This window comes from Ascaphus truei, chromosome 19 (assembly GCF_040206685.1).
Source record: "Ascaphus truei isolate aAscTru1 chromosome 19, aAscTru1.hap1, whole genome shotgun sequence".
NCBI classification, from domain to species: Eukaryota; Metazoa; Chordata; class Amphibia; order Anura; family Ascaphidae; genus Ascaphus; species Ascaphus truei.
The window spans coordinates 40,851,471-40,866,756 of record NC_134501.1 but is presented as its reverse complement, the minus strand read 5'-3'; the positions used below and the strand labels follow the sequence as shown (position 1 = coordinate 40,866,756).

The 15,286-nt window shown below is 42.9% G+C and overlaps 1 protein-coding gene across 7 annotated transcripts in view; it reads right to left on the bottom strand.

The window, feature by feature from the left end:
* RBL2 (RB transcriptional corepressor like 2) overlaps window positions 1–15,286 on the bottom strand; it is a 162,006-nt gene that overhangs the window by 107,884 nt on the left and 38,836 nt on the right. For 6 of the 7 annotated variants that reach the window (XR_012789210.1, XR_012789211.1, XR_012789213.1 and 3 more), the window contains one exon: window positions 2,735–2,863. The exons of the other annotated variant lie outside the window; for it this stretch is intronic. Coding sequence is in view for 2 of the 6 variants with exons in the window: in XM_075577156.1 (XP_075433271.1) it covers window positions 2,735–2,863 (129 nt within the window). In the remaining 4 variants the exon portion in view is untranslated. The remainder of the gene's footprint in view (window positions 1–2,734; window positions 2,864–15,286) is intronic. 7 annotated transcript variants of the gene reach the window in all.

The following is a 15,286-nucleotide window of genomic DNA, read 5'->3' as shown; positions in this document are numbered from 1 at the left end:
AGCCATCTTCTAAATCTATTCAATTCATTTCTGGAAGGGAACCCTATCCCCTCGTCAATGTCACTGGCAAACCTCGCCATTATCCATAAAGAAGGGAAGGATCTTGCGCAATGCGGGAGTTATAGGCCCATATCACTCCTAAATAACGATCTTAAATTATACAGTAAGATCTTGGCCAATAGATTGAACCCTACCCTGCCAAGACTAATAGACATTGATCAAGTGGGGTTTGTCTTGGGACGTCATGCCTCGGACAATACCAGGAAAGTCTTCAACATAATTGAACATGTCCACCTCACAAACTCCAAGGCAATGCTCCTGAGCTTAGACGCAGAGAAGGCATTCGACAGAATTGATTGGCTATTCCTAACTAAAACATTAGAAAAATTCGGCTTCAAAGACACATTTCTAGAGGGAGTCCAGGCACTGTACCAAAACCCATCTGCAATAGTCAGGCTACCGGGCGGAAACTCAGAGAGATTCCAAATAAAAAACGGTACAAGACAAGGGTGCCCCTTGTCCCCCCTCCTTTTTGCTCTCACCATAGAACCACTGGCGGCTAAAATACGAAATAATATAAATATCAAAGGCATAGCAATCGGAAACACAAACTATAAAATCTCCCTATTCGCCGACGATATTATTCTGACCCTAACCCAACCCCAAACTTCCCTTCCCAATCTCCAAAGAGAACTGGAAGACTTCGGCAATATTTCTGGATACAAAATTAATAGTGAAAAATCAGAGGCCCTCAATCTCAGCCTCACAGAGCCAGAAGTGAAATTACTTAAAATAAACTTTACATATAAATGGAGTCCCTCATACATCAAATACCTGGGAGTGAATGTATCGAAGGACTACCAATCACTATATCAGCATAACTACCCAGCTCTCTTTGATAAAATCAAAAAGGATTTGAGCAAATGGGAAGGTTATCAGATATCGTGGATCGGAAGAATGATATCCATAAAAATGAATATACTCCCCAGGGTGCTATGCTACTTCCAAACGCTCCCGGTCCATGTCCCTGGCTCAGAAATTAAAAACATCCAAAACAGGATGTTCCACTTCATCTGGCAAGGAAAAAGACCCAGAGTAGCTAGATCAGTGCTATTGTCACCACGAGGGAGAGGGGGCATGGGAGTCCCAGATATCCACAAGTATTACCAGGCTGCCCAACTAAAACAAGCCGCACTATGGAATTCGGACCCAACTCTTCGGTGCTGGCTCAAAATAGAGACACATTATGCTGAAGTGCCTTCTCTGCCGGCATGCCTTTGGAGTATGAATAGAGGAGATATGCCCCCACAAAAATTTAAATTAGGGACGACAAAACACACCTGGGGGATCTGGTTAAAAACCAAACTCAAATATAAGCTCACTTCCCCTGGCACGCAGCTTACGCCAATATTTGATAACCCCACATTCCCCCCTGGATGTAGGTCAAGGCTATTTGATCAACTAAAGGCGAAAGGGATTAAGACAGTGGCTGATGTGCTATCCCTAGGGAGCCTCCTGAGCTTTCAGGACCTGCGAACCAAATATAAGATTCCAGATTTGGACGCGTTTAAATACCTCCAAATCAGACACTTTGTCCAAAAACTATCTCCAAACCTGGAGCTCTCCTCACTTACTCAATTCGAGAGACTATGTAAACCCGATTCGGACCAAAAGGGAATCAAAAATCTATTCGATGCTAGAAACAGGGGAAGGCCCAGTAGAGCATGATTATATGCTTAAATGGGCCGCCGACCTGAACATACCCATTGAGGAGGAAGACTTGTACTACCACAAAAGAGAACATCTATAAGATACTCTTCAATTGGTATCTTACTCCAGTGAGACTACGACGAATCTACCCTCTGGCATCAGATCTTTGTTGGAGAGGCTGTGGTCAAAAGGGGGACATGGCACACATATGGTGGTCATGTCCAGAAATTAAGAAATACTGGACTACGGTCCAAAATTTAATAAAAGAGGTCACGACCCTCGAAATACCTATTGATCCACTGACCTACCTGCTTGGGAGACCGACCGAGGAAATCGGACGACCAGTAAGGAAATGAATCTCCTTTATTCTTACAGAGAAGAGATGTGAGGTTGCGGCCTCATGGAAGAAGATAACCCCTCCCACTAAGGGAATGATTAAAAAAAGAATTAACGAGGTGATGCAAATGGAAAAACTCACAGCCTACTTAAATCAAAAGACTAACCCATTTTACAAGGTATGGGAACCATGGCTGATTCTATAGGACAACACCATCCATCACCGCCCCTTCCCCCCAAACCAGTGGGGGACCCCTGATATAGGAAAACTCAAACACAGCAAATTGGAGGCCGGCCGCTTGGGGCAAACGCTATAAAGATAAGAGGATAGGAGAAGAGGGATGTCTGCCGTGCCCACCCTCACTGATCACACAGCGACATCAGCACTAGTCTCAGCTCATCGGCTTTACAAAACAACTTTGCAACAATGGTTTAAAAATACGTACAGGTGTCAGATTTTGGTTTAAAAAAAGGACAATCAATCACCCTGTGACCCTAGGAGGGACTGACCCCTTAACCATGTCACTGCCATTCCATTAGTACACTTTGCCCCTAGGAGGTACTAACCCCATAACCAGGTCACTGCCATTAGTACACGTTGCTCCTAGGAGGGACTGACCCCTTAAACATGTCACTGCCATTACTACACTTGCCCCTAGGAGGGACTGACCCTTTACATGTTCCGTACCTGGGAAGCCGGGGTTGATCAGCTCCCTGCGGTTGGAACACTGCAGTGCGTTCCCATACACCAAGTCCAAAACACAGAGCAGGAGATGATACGAATTTACCAAATCGTCGCTGATCATCGGAAAGTTCCCTATAAAAGATTAGATTGTTTTAGGTTACATATGCAGTGCTGTAACCGGGACACAGCGGGGGACCTGCCCCCTAATCTGCCAGGCACAATAATACACTGCAGACCCAGGAGGCCACGAAAACTAAGTCAGTTTAACATGCTTAATATGAAATAAATATATTTATAACCTTAAATCGGATCAAACCCATAGGATTTGCAGCACAGAAAAGTGCACCTGCAATGTTTCATACACCCTGAACCGGCGCATGTGCCCAAATAACGTGTGTAAACATCGCGTGGATGTACAGGCTTCAGATAATCCAACCATAGAGAATAAAGTGCTGATTTGTCGGGACGGTTTCAGCCCAAATCCCCTGATCGGCTGCTTCCGCGGATATAGAATCAGCTCCTAAACCAGGAACCTGCACCTGATGAAACTCGCTGTAGAACTTTCCTTGCGCTGAACAATGACCATTAGCCGCCGTAGACCAGCTTTGTAACCAGGAAATCTCTCCAACAGGAGACAGGAGCGGAGCACAGCCGTAAAGCAAAAGAGGACAGCTAAGGTGGTGACTAAAAAAGTTTATTGAACAACAGTATGATGCTGATGGATCCTCTAACGTTTCAGCCCTCAGGCCTTTGTCAAAGAGTGATCCATCAGTAGTGAAAGTAACATACATATAGGCAGTGTAAACACAAACACCTGTACAAGATACTAATGAGCATCAGGTGAGGTGGGTAACAAGCCTATCCAGTCTTAAGCAAACCAGTTAAAATCAATATCAACTAGCGAGACATATATAAACTATATACAGTCCTAAGACACAGTATGAATAAACATAAAAATATAGATGAAGAACTGGTCCATATTAAAAACAATAAATGTAGCAGATATACTGATATCATATATAAATGACTGATTGAATGGGACATCCACATGGAGGATAAAGTATCAATAAGCAACAACATGCACTTGATTGGTGGCATTAAGGTTAATGGCAATAAACCCTGAATGAAGTGCATTTTCTGATGCACCTGATGGGTTAACTCTGTTTACCTGATTTAACTCAGCTTTGTAACCACTTCTATACTGTTTTTATTGGACCATTCAGATTTCAAAGTCCAGTCCCACACAGCAGACACAAATGTTTTATTTAAACAGCTCATCACTGTAATATCAGCTTCTTTACAAACATTGAATCTGACCAGGGGTCACATGTTCTCCAGTTTTCTTCTTTAGCTGTCTGTGAGTAGGGTTACTGCTCTGCACTTCTGTAACCCAGGCTATGTAATGCGGCAGGCATACGCTTGTAGGGCTCCAGGTTTTAATGGATAAGAAGTAAAGAGTGACACTGTAGGCTACATAGTTACATAGTAGATGAGGTTGAAAAAAGACGTAGGTCCATCAAGTTCAACCTATGCTAAATTTAGACAACAGATACTTTATCCTATATCTATACGTACTTATTGATCCAGAGGAAGGCAAACAAAAAAACCCATTAAGGGGAAAAAATAATTCCTTCCTGACTCCAAGAATTGGCAATCGGATTAATCCCTGGATCAACATCCTTCCCATGTATACTTATTTGGTATATCCCTTGTATACCTTTCACATCTAAAAAGATGTCCAACCTTTTTTTTTTAACAAATCTATTGTATCTGCCATCACAGTCTACAAGGGTAATGAATTCCACATTTTAACTGCCCTTACTGTAAAGAACCCTTTCCTTTGTTGCTGGTGAAATTTCCTTTCCTCCAACCTTAAGGGATGGCCCGAGTCCTTTGTACTGCCCGTGGGCTGAATAGTACTTTTGAAAGCTCCTTGTATTGTCCCTGAATATATTTGTATATAGTTATCATATCCCCTCTTAGACGCCTCTTTTCTAATGTAAATAAATCTAATTTAGCTAACCTCTCCTCATAAGTTAGAATGTCCATCCCCTTTATTAATTTGGTGGCTCTTCTCTGCACTCTCTCCAGTTCCATAATGTATTTTCTTAGGATTGGTGCCCAAAATTGTACTCCATATTCAAGGTGTGGTCTTACTAATGCTTTGTAAAGGGGCATAATTATGTTTACTTCCCTTCCATCCATTGCCCATTTGATGCAAGATAAGATCTTGTTTGCCTTTGCAGCTACTGCATGACTTTGGGCACTATTGCTAAGCCTGCTGTCTACCAGCACTCCTAAATCCTTCTCCATCAAGGATTCCCCCAATATATCTCCATTTAATTTGTAAGTTGCCTTTTTATTCTTGCATCCCAAATGCATAACCTTACATTTATCTGTATTAAACCTCATCTGCCATTTACTTGCCCATGTTTCCAGTCTCTCCAAGTACTTCTGAAGAGAAATTAATTATTTTCCTTTAAAACAGGTAAAAAATATTACATGAATTAATTTATTAATTGTGACACCACTTATGTGGTCTACTTGTTAAGCTGCGGTTGCGGAAAACAATACATAGGGAGGACCATCAGAAATCTAAAAGTTCGTATACTCGAACACTTAAGATTGATTATAAAAAAAGATTTAAGTCATCCTGTATCCCAACACTTTAGTCATTGCAGCATGGGAGATTCAAAAAATATGTCCGTTCAGGGTATTGAACATGTACCTAGTCCCATCCGAGGTGGCAATAGATTAAGTATTCTTAACAGAAGAGAACTTTATTTGATATTTACCCTACAAACACGCATCCCATATGGTTTAAACTCAGATTGGGACATTGGGTCTCTTCTGTTGGATACTTGAATCTATGCAATATTAACTATATAAGTTTTCTTTACGTATGACAAAAGATGCAGAGAGATATATTTAGTTATATTGTTAGGAATAGGCAGATTTATATGATATATGTCTTTGAGAGATATATTAACAATTTATATTACATAAATATACGGTCTCTCTTCACTATTCTCTCTGGGTAAGCGGAGCTAAACTACAGTATGTTATATTATACTATGTGTAACTATATCTCACCTTATTATATATGTTTGCTCCAGTAAAACCCTTACAATACTGTACAACTAGCAATGAGGATCTTAGTAATCTGATATCATAGGTTATCATTAATTGTTTTTAATCCATCTTCTATTTTGTTTTTAAAATGTTTATGCATTCCCTCATTGAGAGTGCTTTTTACCATTTGTCTTCAATAAAGTTTTTTTTGTTTTGATACATGTGCACCACGGGACACATATGGTCATGTTGCTTAGTTACACCATGCGGTTTTACCTGGTTGGTCACGTGTCTGACAACGGAGTGACGTCATGCGTTTTTACATCACGGAGTAAGAAGCACTGATTGGGGGTGTGTCTGATATACACACGAACAGTGTCTCCCCTGCTCCAGTGCGCATGACGCTGCTCCCGGATTACTGACTATACGGCGTGGCTACGTGAACGGACGGGTGTGCGTCATGGGTCATGGGTCGTGTACCCGCACCATGTGACATTCCCGGAAGTTCCTGCAACTGGTCCATGCATTCTAGTAGTAAGTATAAATTGCACTTGGCAGTTTATTGTTGTATTCACCTTGATAAAGGACTGTAGAGGTCCGAAACACGTAGGTGTGTTTTGTTATCTTGTTCTGATCCATTAAAATAGCTTTTCATTTTGGGAACGTACTCCTGTTGGTTTTATTGCTGCATGTTTAGCTGGATACAGTGCTTCGTTTTTTCCTCCTTCATTTCTGAAGAGAAATTACATCCTGCTCTGATTCTATTACCTTACACAATTTAGTATCATCAGCAAAGATGGAGACTTTGCTCTCGATCCCAACCTCAATGTCATTAATAAACAAGTTAAAAAGCAGGGGTCCCAGTACCGATCCCTGAGGTACTCCACTCACGACTTTAGCCCAACCTGAAAAAGTTCCATTTATGACAACCATCTGTTGTCTGTCCTTTAACCAGTTTTCAATCCAGGTGCATATATTATTACTGAGTCCAATTTTCTTTATTTTGTACACCAACCTCTTGTGTGAAACCGTATCAAAAGCCTTTGCAAAATCTAAGTAGACCACATCAACTGCATTATCCTGGTCTAAATTCCTACTTACCTCCTCAAAGAAACAAATAAGGTTAGTTTGGCAAGATCTATCCTTCATAAATCCATGCTGACTATAACTAATAATTTTGTTTTCCATTAGGTATTCCTGAATATTATCCCGTATTAAACCTTCAAGTAGTTTCCCTACTATTGAAGTCAGGCTTACAGGTCTGTAATTTCCCGGTTGTGATCTAGCTCCCTTTTTAAATATAGGCACCACATCTGCTTTACGCCAATCTTGTGATACTGAGCCTGTGGAAATGGAGTCCTTGAATATTAAATATAATGGTTTTGCTATTACTGAGTTTAACTCCTTGAGAACTCTTGGATGTATGCCATCGGGGCCAGATGCCTTATTTACTTTAATTTTTTCAAGTCGCTTATGAACTTCTTCCTCAGTTAACCAATTGTTCATTAATATGGAGGTTGTGGCTTCCTCCTGCGGCACGACTATTGAACTTGATTCTTCCCTGGTAAACACAGAGGCAAAGAATTTGTTTAATACCTCAGCTTTTTCCTTATCTCCAATAATCTGCCTACCCATCTCACACTGAAAGGGTCCTATATTTTCTTTTCTCATTTTTTTGTTATTAAGGTACTTAAATAACTTTTTTGGGTTGACCTTACTTTCTATTGCAATCCTTTTTGCATTATCCATTTTTGCTAATTTAATTGCCCTTTTGCAATTTTTGTTACATTCCTTATAATTCTATAATTATACAGGGCTAATTTGCATGTCATCACCAGAATCCCTTGCTGAAGCACTGTATGCTAAGAGATAATGTGCAAGGGCAGAGTTGCAGACCTGTCAGACGTGGGAATGTGCTCACAAGGGGGATTTTTTAATTTGTTTCTTGTGCAGAACTCTGCTTCTATCATGGCTCGGTTTAACCCTTTATAGCCCCCTTTTGACGTACTGTCTACATCAGGGGTGCGCAAACTTCCTGCGCTGCGCCCCCTTCCTGCTTTCCCCGTGTCGCGCCCCCCTTACCCCTAATGCAGCGACAAATGACGCCGTGTTGCCATGGAGGCGCGTGGACTGAAGCCGGGTAGTGAGCCGCCCTCCCCCCCCCCCCCAAAGTCTCGGGGCGCAACCCCCAGTTTGCGCACCCCTGGTCTACATCATAAGGGCAGGCACGCCAGTGGCCCATATTGCATACCAATACATGATGACACTATGCACGGTTTCTAGGGAGAAAGGGCTGATCGCTCACATGATCTGGTCATTCCTGTTCTTTCCTGTTTCTTTAGATCAGTGATTCCCAACAGGGGTTCGACAAAATAAACCAGTGCTGGCGGCTCCCAGGCAGTATAGAGGGGTCCTGAGCCCATGTGGGGACTGCGCACTTAGTAAGACCCCAAACGGCACCTTAGTGTGGGGTGTATCGCTGTCACTTACAATAAGAGCTTCCTAAGTCGCTCCCCACAATGCTTTGCACCCACAGCAGCAAGGTATTGCGGGACGTGACTTGGAAGCTCCTGCAGTGAGTGACTGCTATAACCCCCCATGCTGCCTGCACACACTGAGGGGCAGTTTGGGGGGTTAAGCATGTGTTCCCCCCACAAGCACAGGACACTATACTGCCTGGGATCGTTCACACAGTGTAAGGCGGTGCCTATAGTGCCGTCGATGGCAATGGCGACACGGCGGGTGACGTCACCCTTTGCCACCGGCGAAAGTTATGTTTCGCCGGGCGGCGGGGTCGTGGGATTCTCGCAATTTGATTTGTTCAAGGGCCGTCACATGACGCGACAGCCCTTGAAAAATCAAATTTTGCCGGCTTCCAGTTTCCGCGACGACGCTCCGGCGACGTCGCACACATTATAAGCGCACGCGGCGGCAATGTATTTGTTTTCGAGAGACGTTGCGTAGCCGGCACTATAAGTGCGGCCTTAGCGATAGTCTGAGGAGTCGACAATAAGATTTATTCACTAGGGCTTCGGGGGACAAATATTTTCTAGCAGGTGGAGCACTGTTAAGTATATATTGTCACGGCCCCTTTAAACCTCCTACATCCCTGAAAAAATTTGGGGATGTTTTCCGTTTCTAACGGACTTGGCCGCGCGTCAGCCGCATTTCCCGCTCAGCGCTAATGGCGCTTAACATTGAAAGCGTCCGCGGCGCCGAAAACGGCTGAAAACATGCCGCATCTGCCCGCGATTTCGAAAATCACAGGGAAATGGCCGCAGGAGATTAAAGGCGGCCGCCACTGTATATACATTATCATGACGACGGCTGTTGACTTAGGGATACTTGATGTTAGCTATGTTAGAAAGCTCTTATACTACAGCCGCGGCCCCTTTTATTCTCCAACATCTCCAAATTTTTGGGGGATTTTTTTTCCGAATGCCACGCACTTCACCATGTTCATGCCGCATTCTGACCGCATTCACACCCGCGGTTGATGCGTTTATTGATAATGGTTCGGATTTAATTGGTTGCATTTCTTCGTGTATCCGCCAGATGGCAGATATTCATGAATTGTAATGTGCATGCGCTTCAGTAATGTGTCGACTTGCAGGTGTTTAAAAGAATACCACAGTGGTCCATTGTAAATTGGCCTTGGGACTGAAGAAGTTACAATAATGTATCAATTTACAGTAGGCTTTTCATATTAAAAAAAGAAAAGCACAGTTTCTGGTCTGGTGTTATTGTCCTGAGAGTCCCGCCATGAGTGCACAACTGCAGTCCGTGTTCCATAAACCCAACAGAACGCACGCTTATTTAATATGGGCCGCGATTAATGCAACAGATGATAAGATGGCAACAGTTGTTCAAATTTATCAGTATTTTATCGAAAAATATGACTTTTACAAATTTTCGTCAGATGCTCATATGTGGAAGCGTGCAATAAGGAAAAAGTTATGTAGCGATCCATGTTTTTTTCGTATTGATCCCGATGTTATTGGAGGGTATTGGTGTGTATCACCGGATTTTACCCGTATCTATGATCATGGAGACTGCAAAAGGCGAAAGGTCATGTTAAAACCAACTAAGAAACGTCAGTGAAAACCTGGTGACCGGCAACCCTTGCTGTCTGTCCCCGCCCGGATACCTGTAGCCTGAGCCGGATTTTGCGTACAGACTCGAGCAAGCTTGCATGTACCTAAGCGATTTCCAGCCTCATCAGCTGACTACAGGTATAGTAGTCCCGCTGTCACCTGTCAACAACGTGTATGATCAAGAATACGGGACTGGCAATGGCTCAGCGCCAGCTGATTGGCAAAGTCTATGGTGAGTAATGTTGCCGTATTTTATTCTGTTTTTGAAATATCAATGCGATTCAAAAGTCAAGCGATTCTCCTGTAAACAATATCATTGGCTGAGCAGCTTCTACAGTAGATACTGCACAATTGGTGGAAAGCTAGGCGCATGTGCATTGGAACCTTCTTGAAACGCATATGCGTGTCATCACATCGACGGTAGGCGCATGCACATGTGAACAGGAGATGCCCCCGAGAAAATTATTGGTGGGACTGACTGTGGGAACTTCTTTAAGGGACTAGGGGGTAGGATGGTCCGTGGTTCACAGCAACTTCAGCAGCCAACGCATGGATGTCTAAAAAAACTTTATTGATCGCTAGCAGCAAACATCAGGCAACCACTCTAACATGTTTCGTCCAGGCTATGGACTTTTTCAAAGAGTCCATATTCTTTAAGGGACTGACTGACCATTACAGTAAAACATTTTTACTTTTTTTTTGTTCCTCAGAAAAGAAAACTTTGTCATCTCATGCGGAAAACGGCAAATGGAGGGATTTCAATGGATAATATCGCTTTGTGTTACAATGCCTGCACATTGCTAAATCTGATTTAAAAAAAACATGTACCGGAGTCTACAGTTTTAATCTACAGATTGAATATCGTAATATCAAGATGGTTTAGGCAGGCTTGTGGGGAAAATAAAAAATAATTTTTTTTTTTTGGTCACTCACTTGAACTTCGCAAGCAAGCAGTGGTGAACTTACAGATACATGTGCAGTAATCATCAGCTATGTACTGTAGCTCCCATCCCAAAGAGGATTACACACAGGCGCAGAGAGGTGATACTCGGCTAGGGACGGACGATTAAAAACACAATGGCAAGCTTTAGAAACGGAATGGTTCTGGAGAGGTGTCTGTCGATAAGAGGTACAAATCCTTGAGCGAGCCTTGTGTGTGTGCGTGGAGGTGGGGGGTACAGGGTACAGCTGCATGAAGGATTTGCTGTACTGCAGTTCAAAGAAATGACATATTTTCAAAAGGCAGGTCATCATAATAATTTGATCCCTACACACAAATCAACCATGTGCAGTCAAACGCACAGTGTCGCAGTCAAAAGCTACAGCACACATTGAAAATCGTAATATCAAGATGGTTTAGGCAGGCTTGTGGAGAAAATAAAAATAAAAAATGGAGGAGAAAAAAATGATATATATTTTTTTTTTTGGTCACTCACTCTTGAACTTCGCAAGCAAGCAGTGGTGAACTTACAGACACATGCACAGTAATCATCAGCTATCAAGCAGGAATGTGATTGAAACCAGAAAGACACAGATTCAAAGGAATGGTATGGGAGAGGTGCACTGTACTGTAGATAAGATAAGAAGTTGAAATACTGCAGTGCAGTAAATTATCCTGTATGTGTGCGAGGGCGAGCGCTGTATATGCCGAAATGTGATACTGTTACAGTACACGCCTATGCGTTTCAACAATTTTCAAATGAGACATACAGCACTGCACATGCATGTATAAATATGCAAATTTACAATTACTGCGCGCACACACGCAGATTGTGTACTGACGTAGGTTGAACTGCTAAAGTATTAGACTTTGAAGACAACAGCTCGCGAACGCACACCTGAGTTTTTAGATGGTATTGCAGTATTGCAGACAGTGCTAATAAAATGCTAATATTACGAGCGCTAAAATACCGCAATATACTCCAGACAAAAAAAACATACTGCATCTGCCCGCGGTTATCAGAGTTGCGCCGCTACGGCCGCACTAGGGTAAAGGCGGCCGCAGCTGTATGTGCAACATTATATCTTCAGCATTACAAAGTAAGGATGGGATTGTTATTTCCTGGGTGTGCGCAGTGGGTTGGGACAGCAATATTGCCAAATAGCTTTATATGTCTCCATTGCTTCATTTGTTAATGGCATAGCGCATGGGCATCCCCAGCTTTTACATGCATGGATTTCATACACCTGATCCTATTGCCGGTTGACTGATAGATACTGATGCGCACTCGCACGAAGTTTGAACCTGGACACCGCTGGACTTAAGCATTGCCGGTTAAGGCATAGAGTAGGTAAATCCCCTTAGAAATTAAGCGGCACGGGTGTACATCGCACACTAGACACAGTACACTGGGCAATCATCACTGGAAGACTCGTGAGTGCGCACGTGAGCACAAGGATGTAAACAACAACAATGCAACAGTGTACTATGAGTCTGATCTTGGGATACATCTTTGTATTGCTGATCATGCAATGAGCAGTTCTTCCCCTACTATATGTGCATGAACTGAGGGGAGTATGTGTATGTACCATATGTGTATAAGACTTGCTTACAAGGGTGTTTATTAAGGGAACTGTGTTTTTTTCACTTAAAGGGATACACATTTTTTGTTCCTGATGAGCCACCATAGGAGTAGTAGTAAGGGTTTGGCACCAAATTTGTTAATTGACATTACTATATGTATTAGTAGTATATTACTTGTGGAGTGAGGGAGCTTGAGAAAGGAACGGGAGGTCCGAAACGTCGCCTCTTTTTCCCTGCTGTTACCCCCGATGCTTGAGGATCTACATTAAATTGTTTTTGCATTTGAATTGGTGAGTGCTGCGGATTTTGTACATCAGGATTTTGTCTATTTTTGCTCCTGGATGGTGATCCTGGTTGCACTGCTTGCACCACAACTGACCAGATAAGTTGCTTTCCTTATACTTTCCCCTATTGAGTGCCCTGAACATGTGTGTGTGTGTGTGTGATGTGTGTCTGCTGATCTTGACCAATTACGCCGCCGGCATTAGCCAAACACAAGATTAAGACTCGGGGTGACCAATCTCCCTGCACATACAAAATATTACAAACAGGTCTTATCAGAAGAGAGATTAGGTGAACATTGTATAGAACACTCTAAAACATTTGCTCACATTGAGAGACATTAAAATGTTTAAAAATGATTTAAGAATACTTTTGCTTGTCCGATTTGTTTAAAATTTTTATCAAATCACATACAGTTGAGTACAAATGGGTAGCAGCCTGTTTTAACTGGCCGAGAACTAGAAGGAGATAGAGTATTTCTGCAAAGCAAAATAAAATGCTTGAGAAAGTACAGAGGTTTGAGAATATATTTATCAATATATAAAGTGGTTGACAAATCACCAAAAAATCTACTCGCCACACAAAAAAATCTACTCGCCACCTAGTACCAAACGTGTGCTGCTTGGGCCAATATTTACTCGCCCGGGGGTTAAATCCACTCGCCCGGGGCGAGCAAATGTATAGGTTTGTCGAACACTGAATATATATATATATATATTAAAGTAACCCCTTCTGATGTCAGGGGACCTACACTTAACCTCTTCAATGCCAGGGAAACAGAAGTGGAAAGGTAAGTGCGCGCTGGCCGTCACAGATCTCCTATGGCAATCTCTCTTCAGTACTGAAGAGAGAATGCCAGGGACACGCGACATTTAACAGCCTACTCTGCCACTGAAAAGATTACAATAGACCAGAGGTGGCCAACCCAAGTCCTCAAGGGCCACCAACAGGCCAGGGATTTGGGATATCCCTGCTTCAGCACAAGTGGCTCAGTGAGCCACCTGTGCTGAAGCTGGGACGGATTGAGCCACCTGTGCTGAACCATGGATAGCCTTAAAACCTGACCTGTTGGTGCCCTTGAGGATTGGAGTTGGCCATCTCTGCAATAGAATATGTTGATTGCAACTCAACCTCTCGATGCTTTGCGCTAGCAGAGAAGGGGTTAAAAAAAGAAACTGGTAGCAAATAGTGGCCATATTTAGGATACCCTTGTGTCTTTTCGTGGCCTGTTTCTAATTGCACCAACTCTGCAGGGAGGTTCTCCATGTACAGGCAGTCCTCAGTTATCCGACACAATGCGTTACTCAAAATGGCGTTGTAGAGCGAAACGTTGTAAAGCGAAACACATTTTCCCATAGGAACACTGTTTAAATGAAAGGTTCCGTTCCTGAAGGCATTTTTAACACTAAAATACACCAAATATTTTATGCAGGCAATAAGATATGCAGCACACACATAAATTATATAGTGTATATACTGTATTAAATATATAATATAACACAATAAATAATATATTATATAGTATAATATAATATTATATAATATTATATATACGCTCTTACGACGCTTTGCAACGTTGTTTATGTGAATGTGTATATATATACACACATGCACAACATTGCAAAGCGTCGTAAGAGCGTTGGATAAGCCATTTTGGCGTTGTGAAAATGAACATAGGTATGCATTGCACAGCGTTGGATAAGCCATTCGTTGTAAAGCGAAGCGTTGTAAAACGAGGACTGCCTGTACTCACTACTCCTCACATATCCCGAGCCTTCCACTCTCCAGCTTCAGAGCAGGACCTCTAATATTCTTCTTACATGTATAGTAAGCAGGGGGTCTCCGGAGCTAAACAGTGTTACAATCAGCTCCGGGGCTCTCTTGGTTCCCGAGACACTCACTGGAGAAGGTGCCGGCCGTAGCATACTCTCCCAGGGAAACAAAATGGAGTTCAAATCTTCGGCGTTACACGGACCAATAGGAAGCTGCAATGCTTTCTATTAGCTTGCGTGACTTTAAATAACCAGGCTGTAACCGCCAGCACCTTCCTGAGTCAGTATCTCCAAACCAGGGGGTCCCGCAGCTGAAAGAAACGCGGCTCAGCTGAAGAGACCCCCTGCTTCCCACCTATATAAAAAAGGAAGCAAGATGGGACTGCTGCTTTAACGCTTTGAGTGCCGTAGGGGATGGCAGTACTGAGTGTCACGACCCTTCTTTATGGTCACGTGACCGCGGCGACCATTTCACAGGAAACGGAAGAGGAGGAATCCTCAGTTTTCCTACTGGGCGGAACGCATCTTGCGCACCATGGGAACGCAGAACGAAATCTAAACAGAAAGAAAAGGATGACATCATGGGACCCCCCGGAGTGCTAGACCCCGTGACATAGTGTCTCAATGAGTTAATAATAGTCAATATACCTTCAATCACGGATGGCCAACTCCAGTCCTCAAGGGCCATCAACAGGTCAGATATTAGGGATATCCCTGCTTCAGCACAGGTGGCTCAATCAGTGGATCTGCTGAAGCAGGGATATCCCTAATACCTGACCTGTTGGTGGTCCTTAAGTACTGGAGTTGGCCA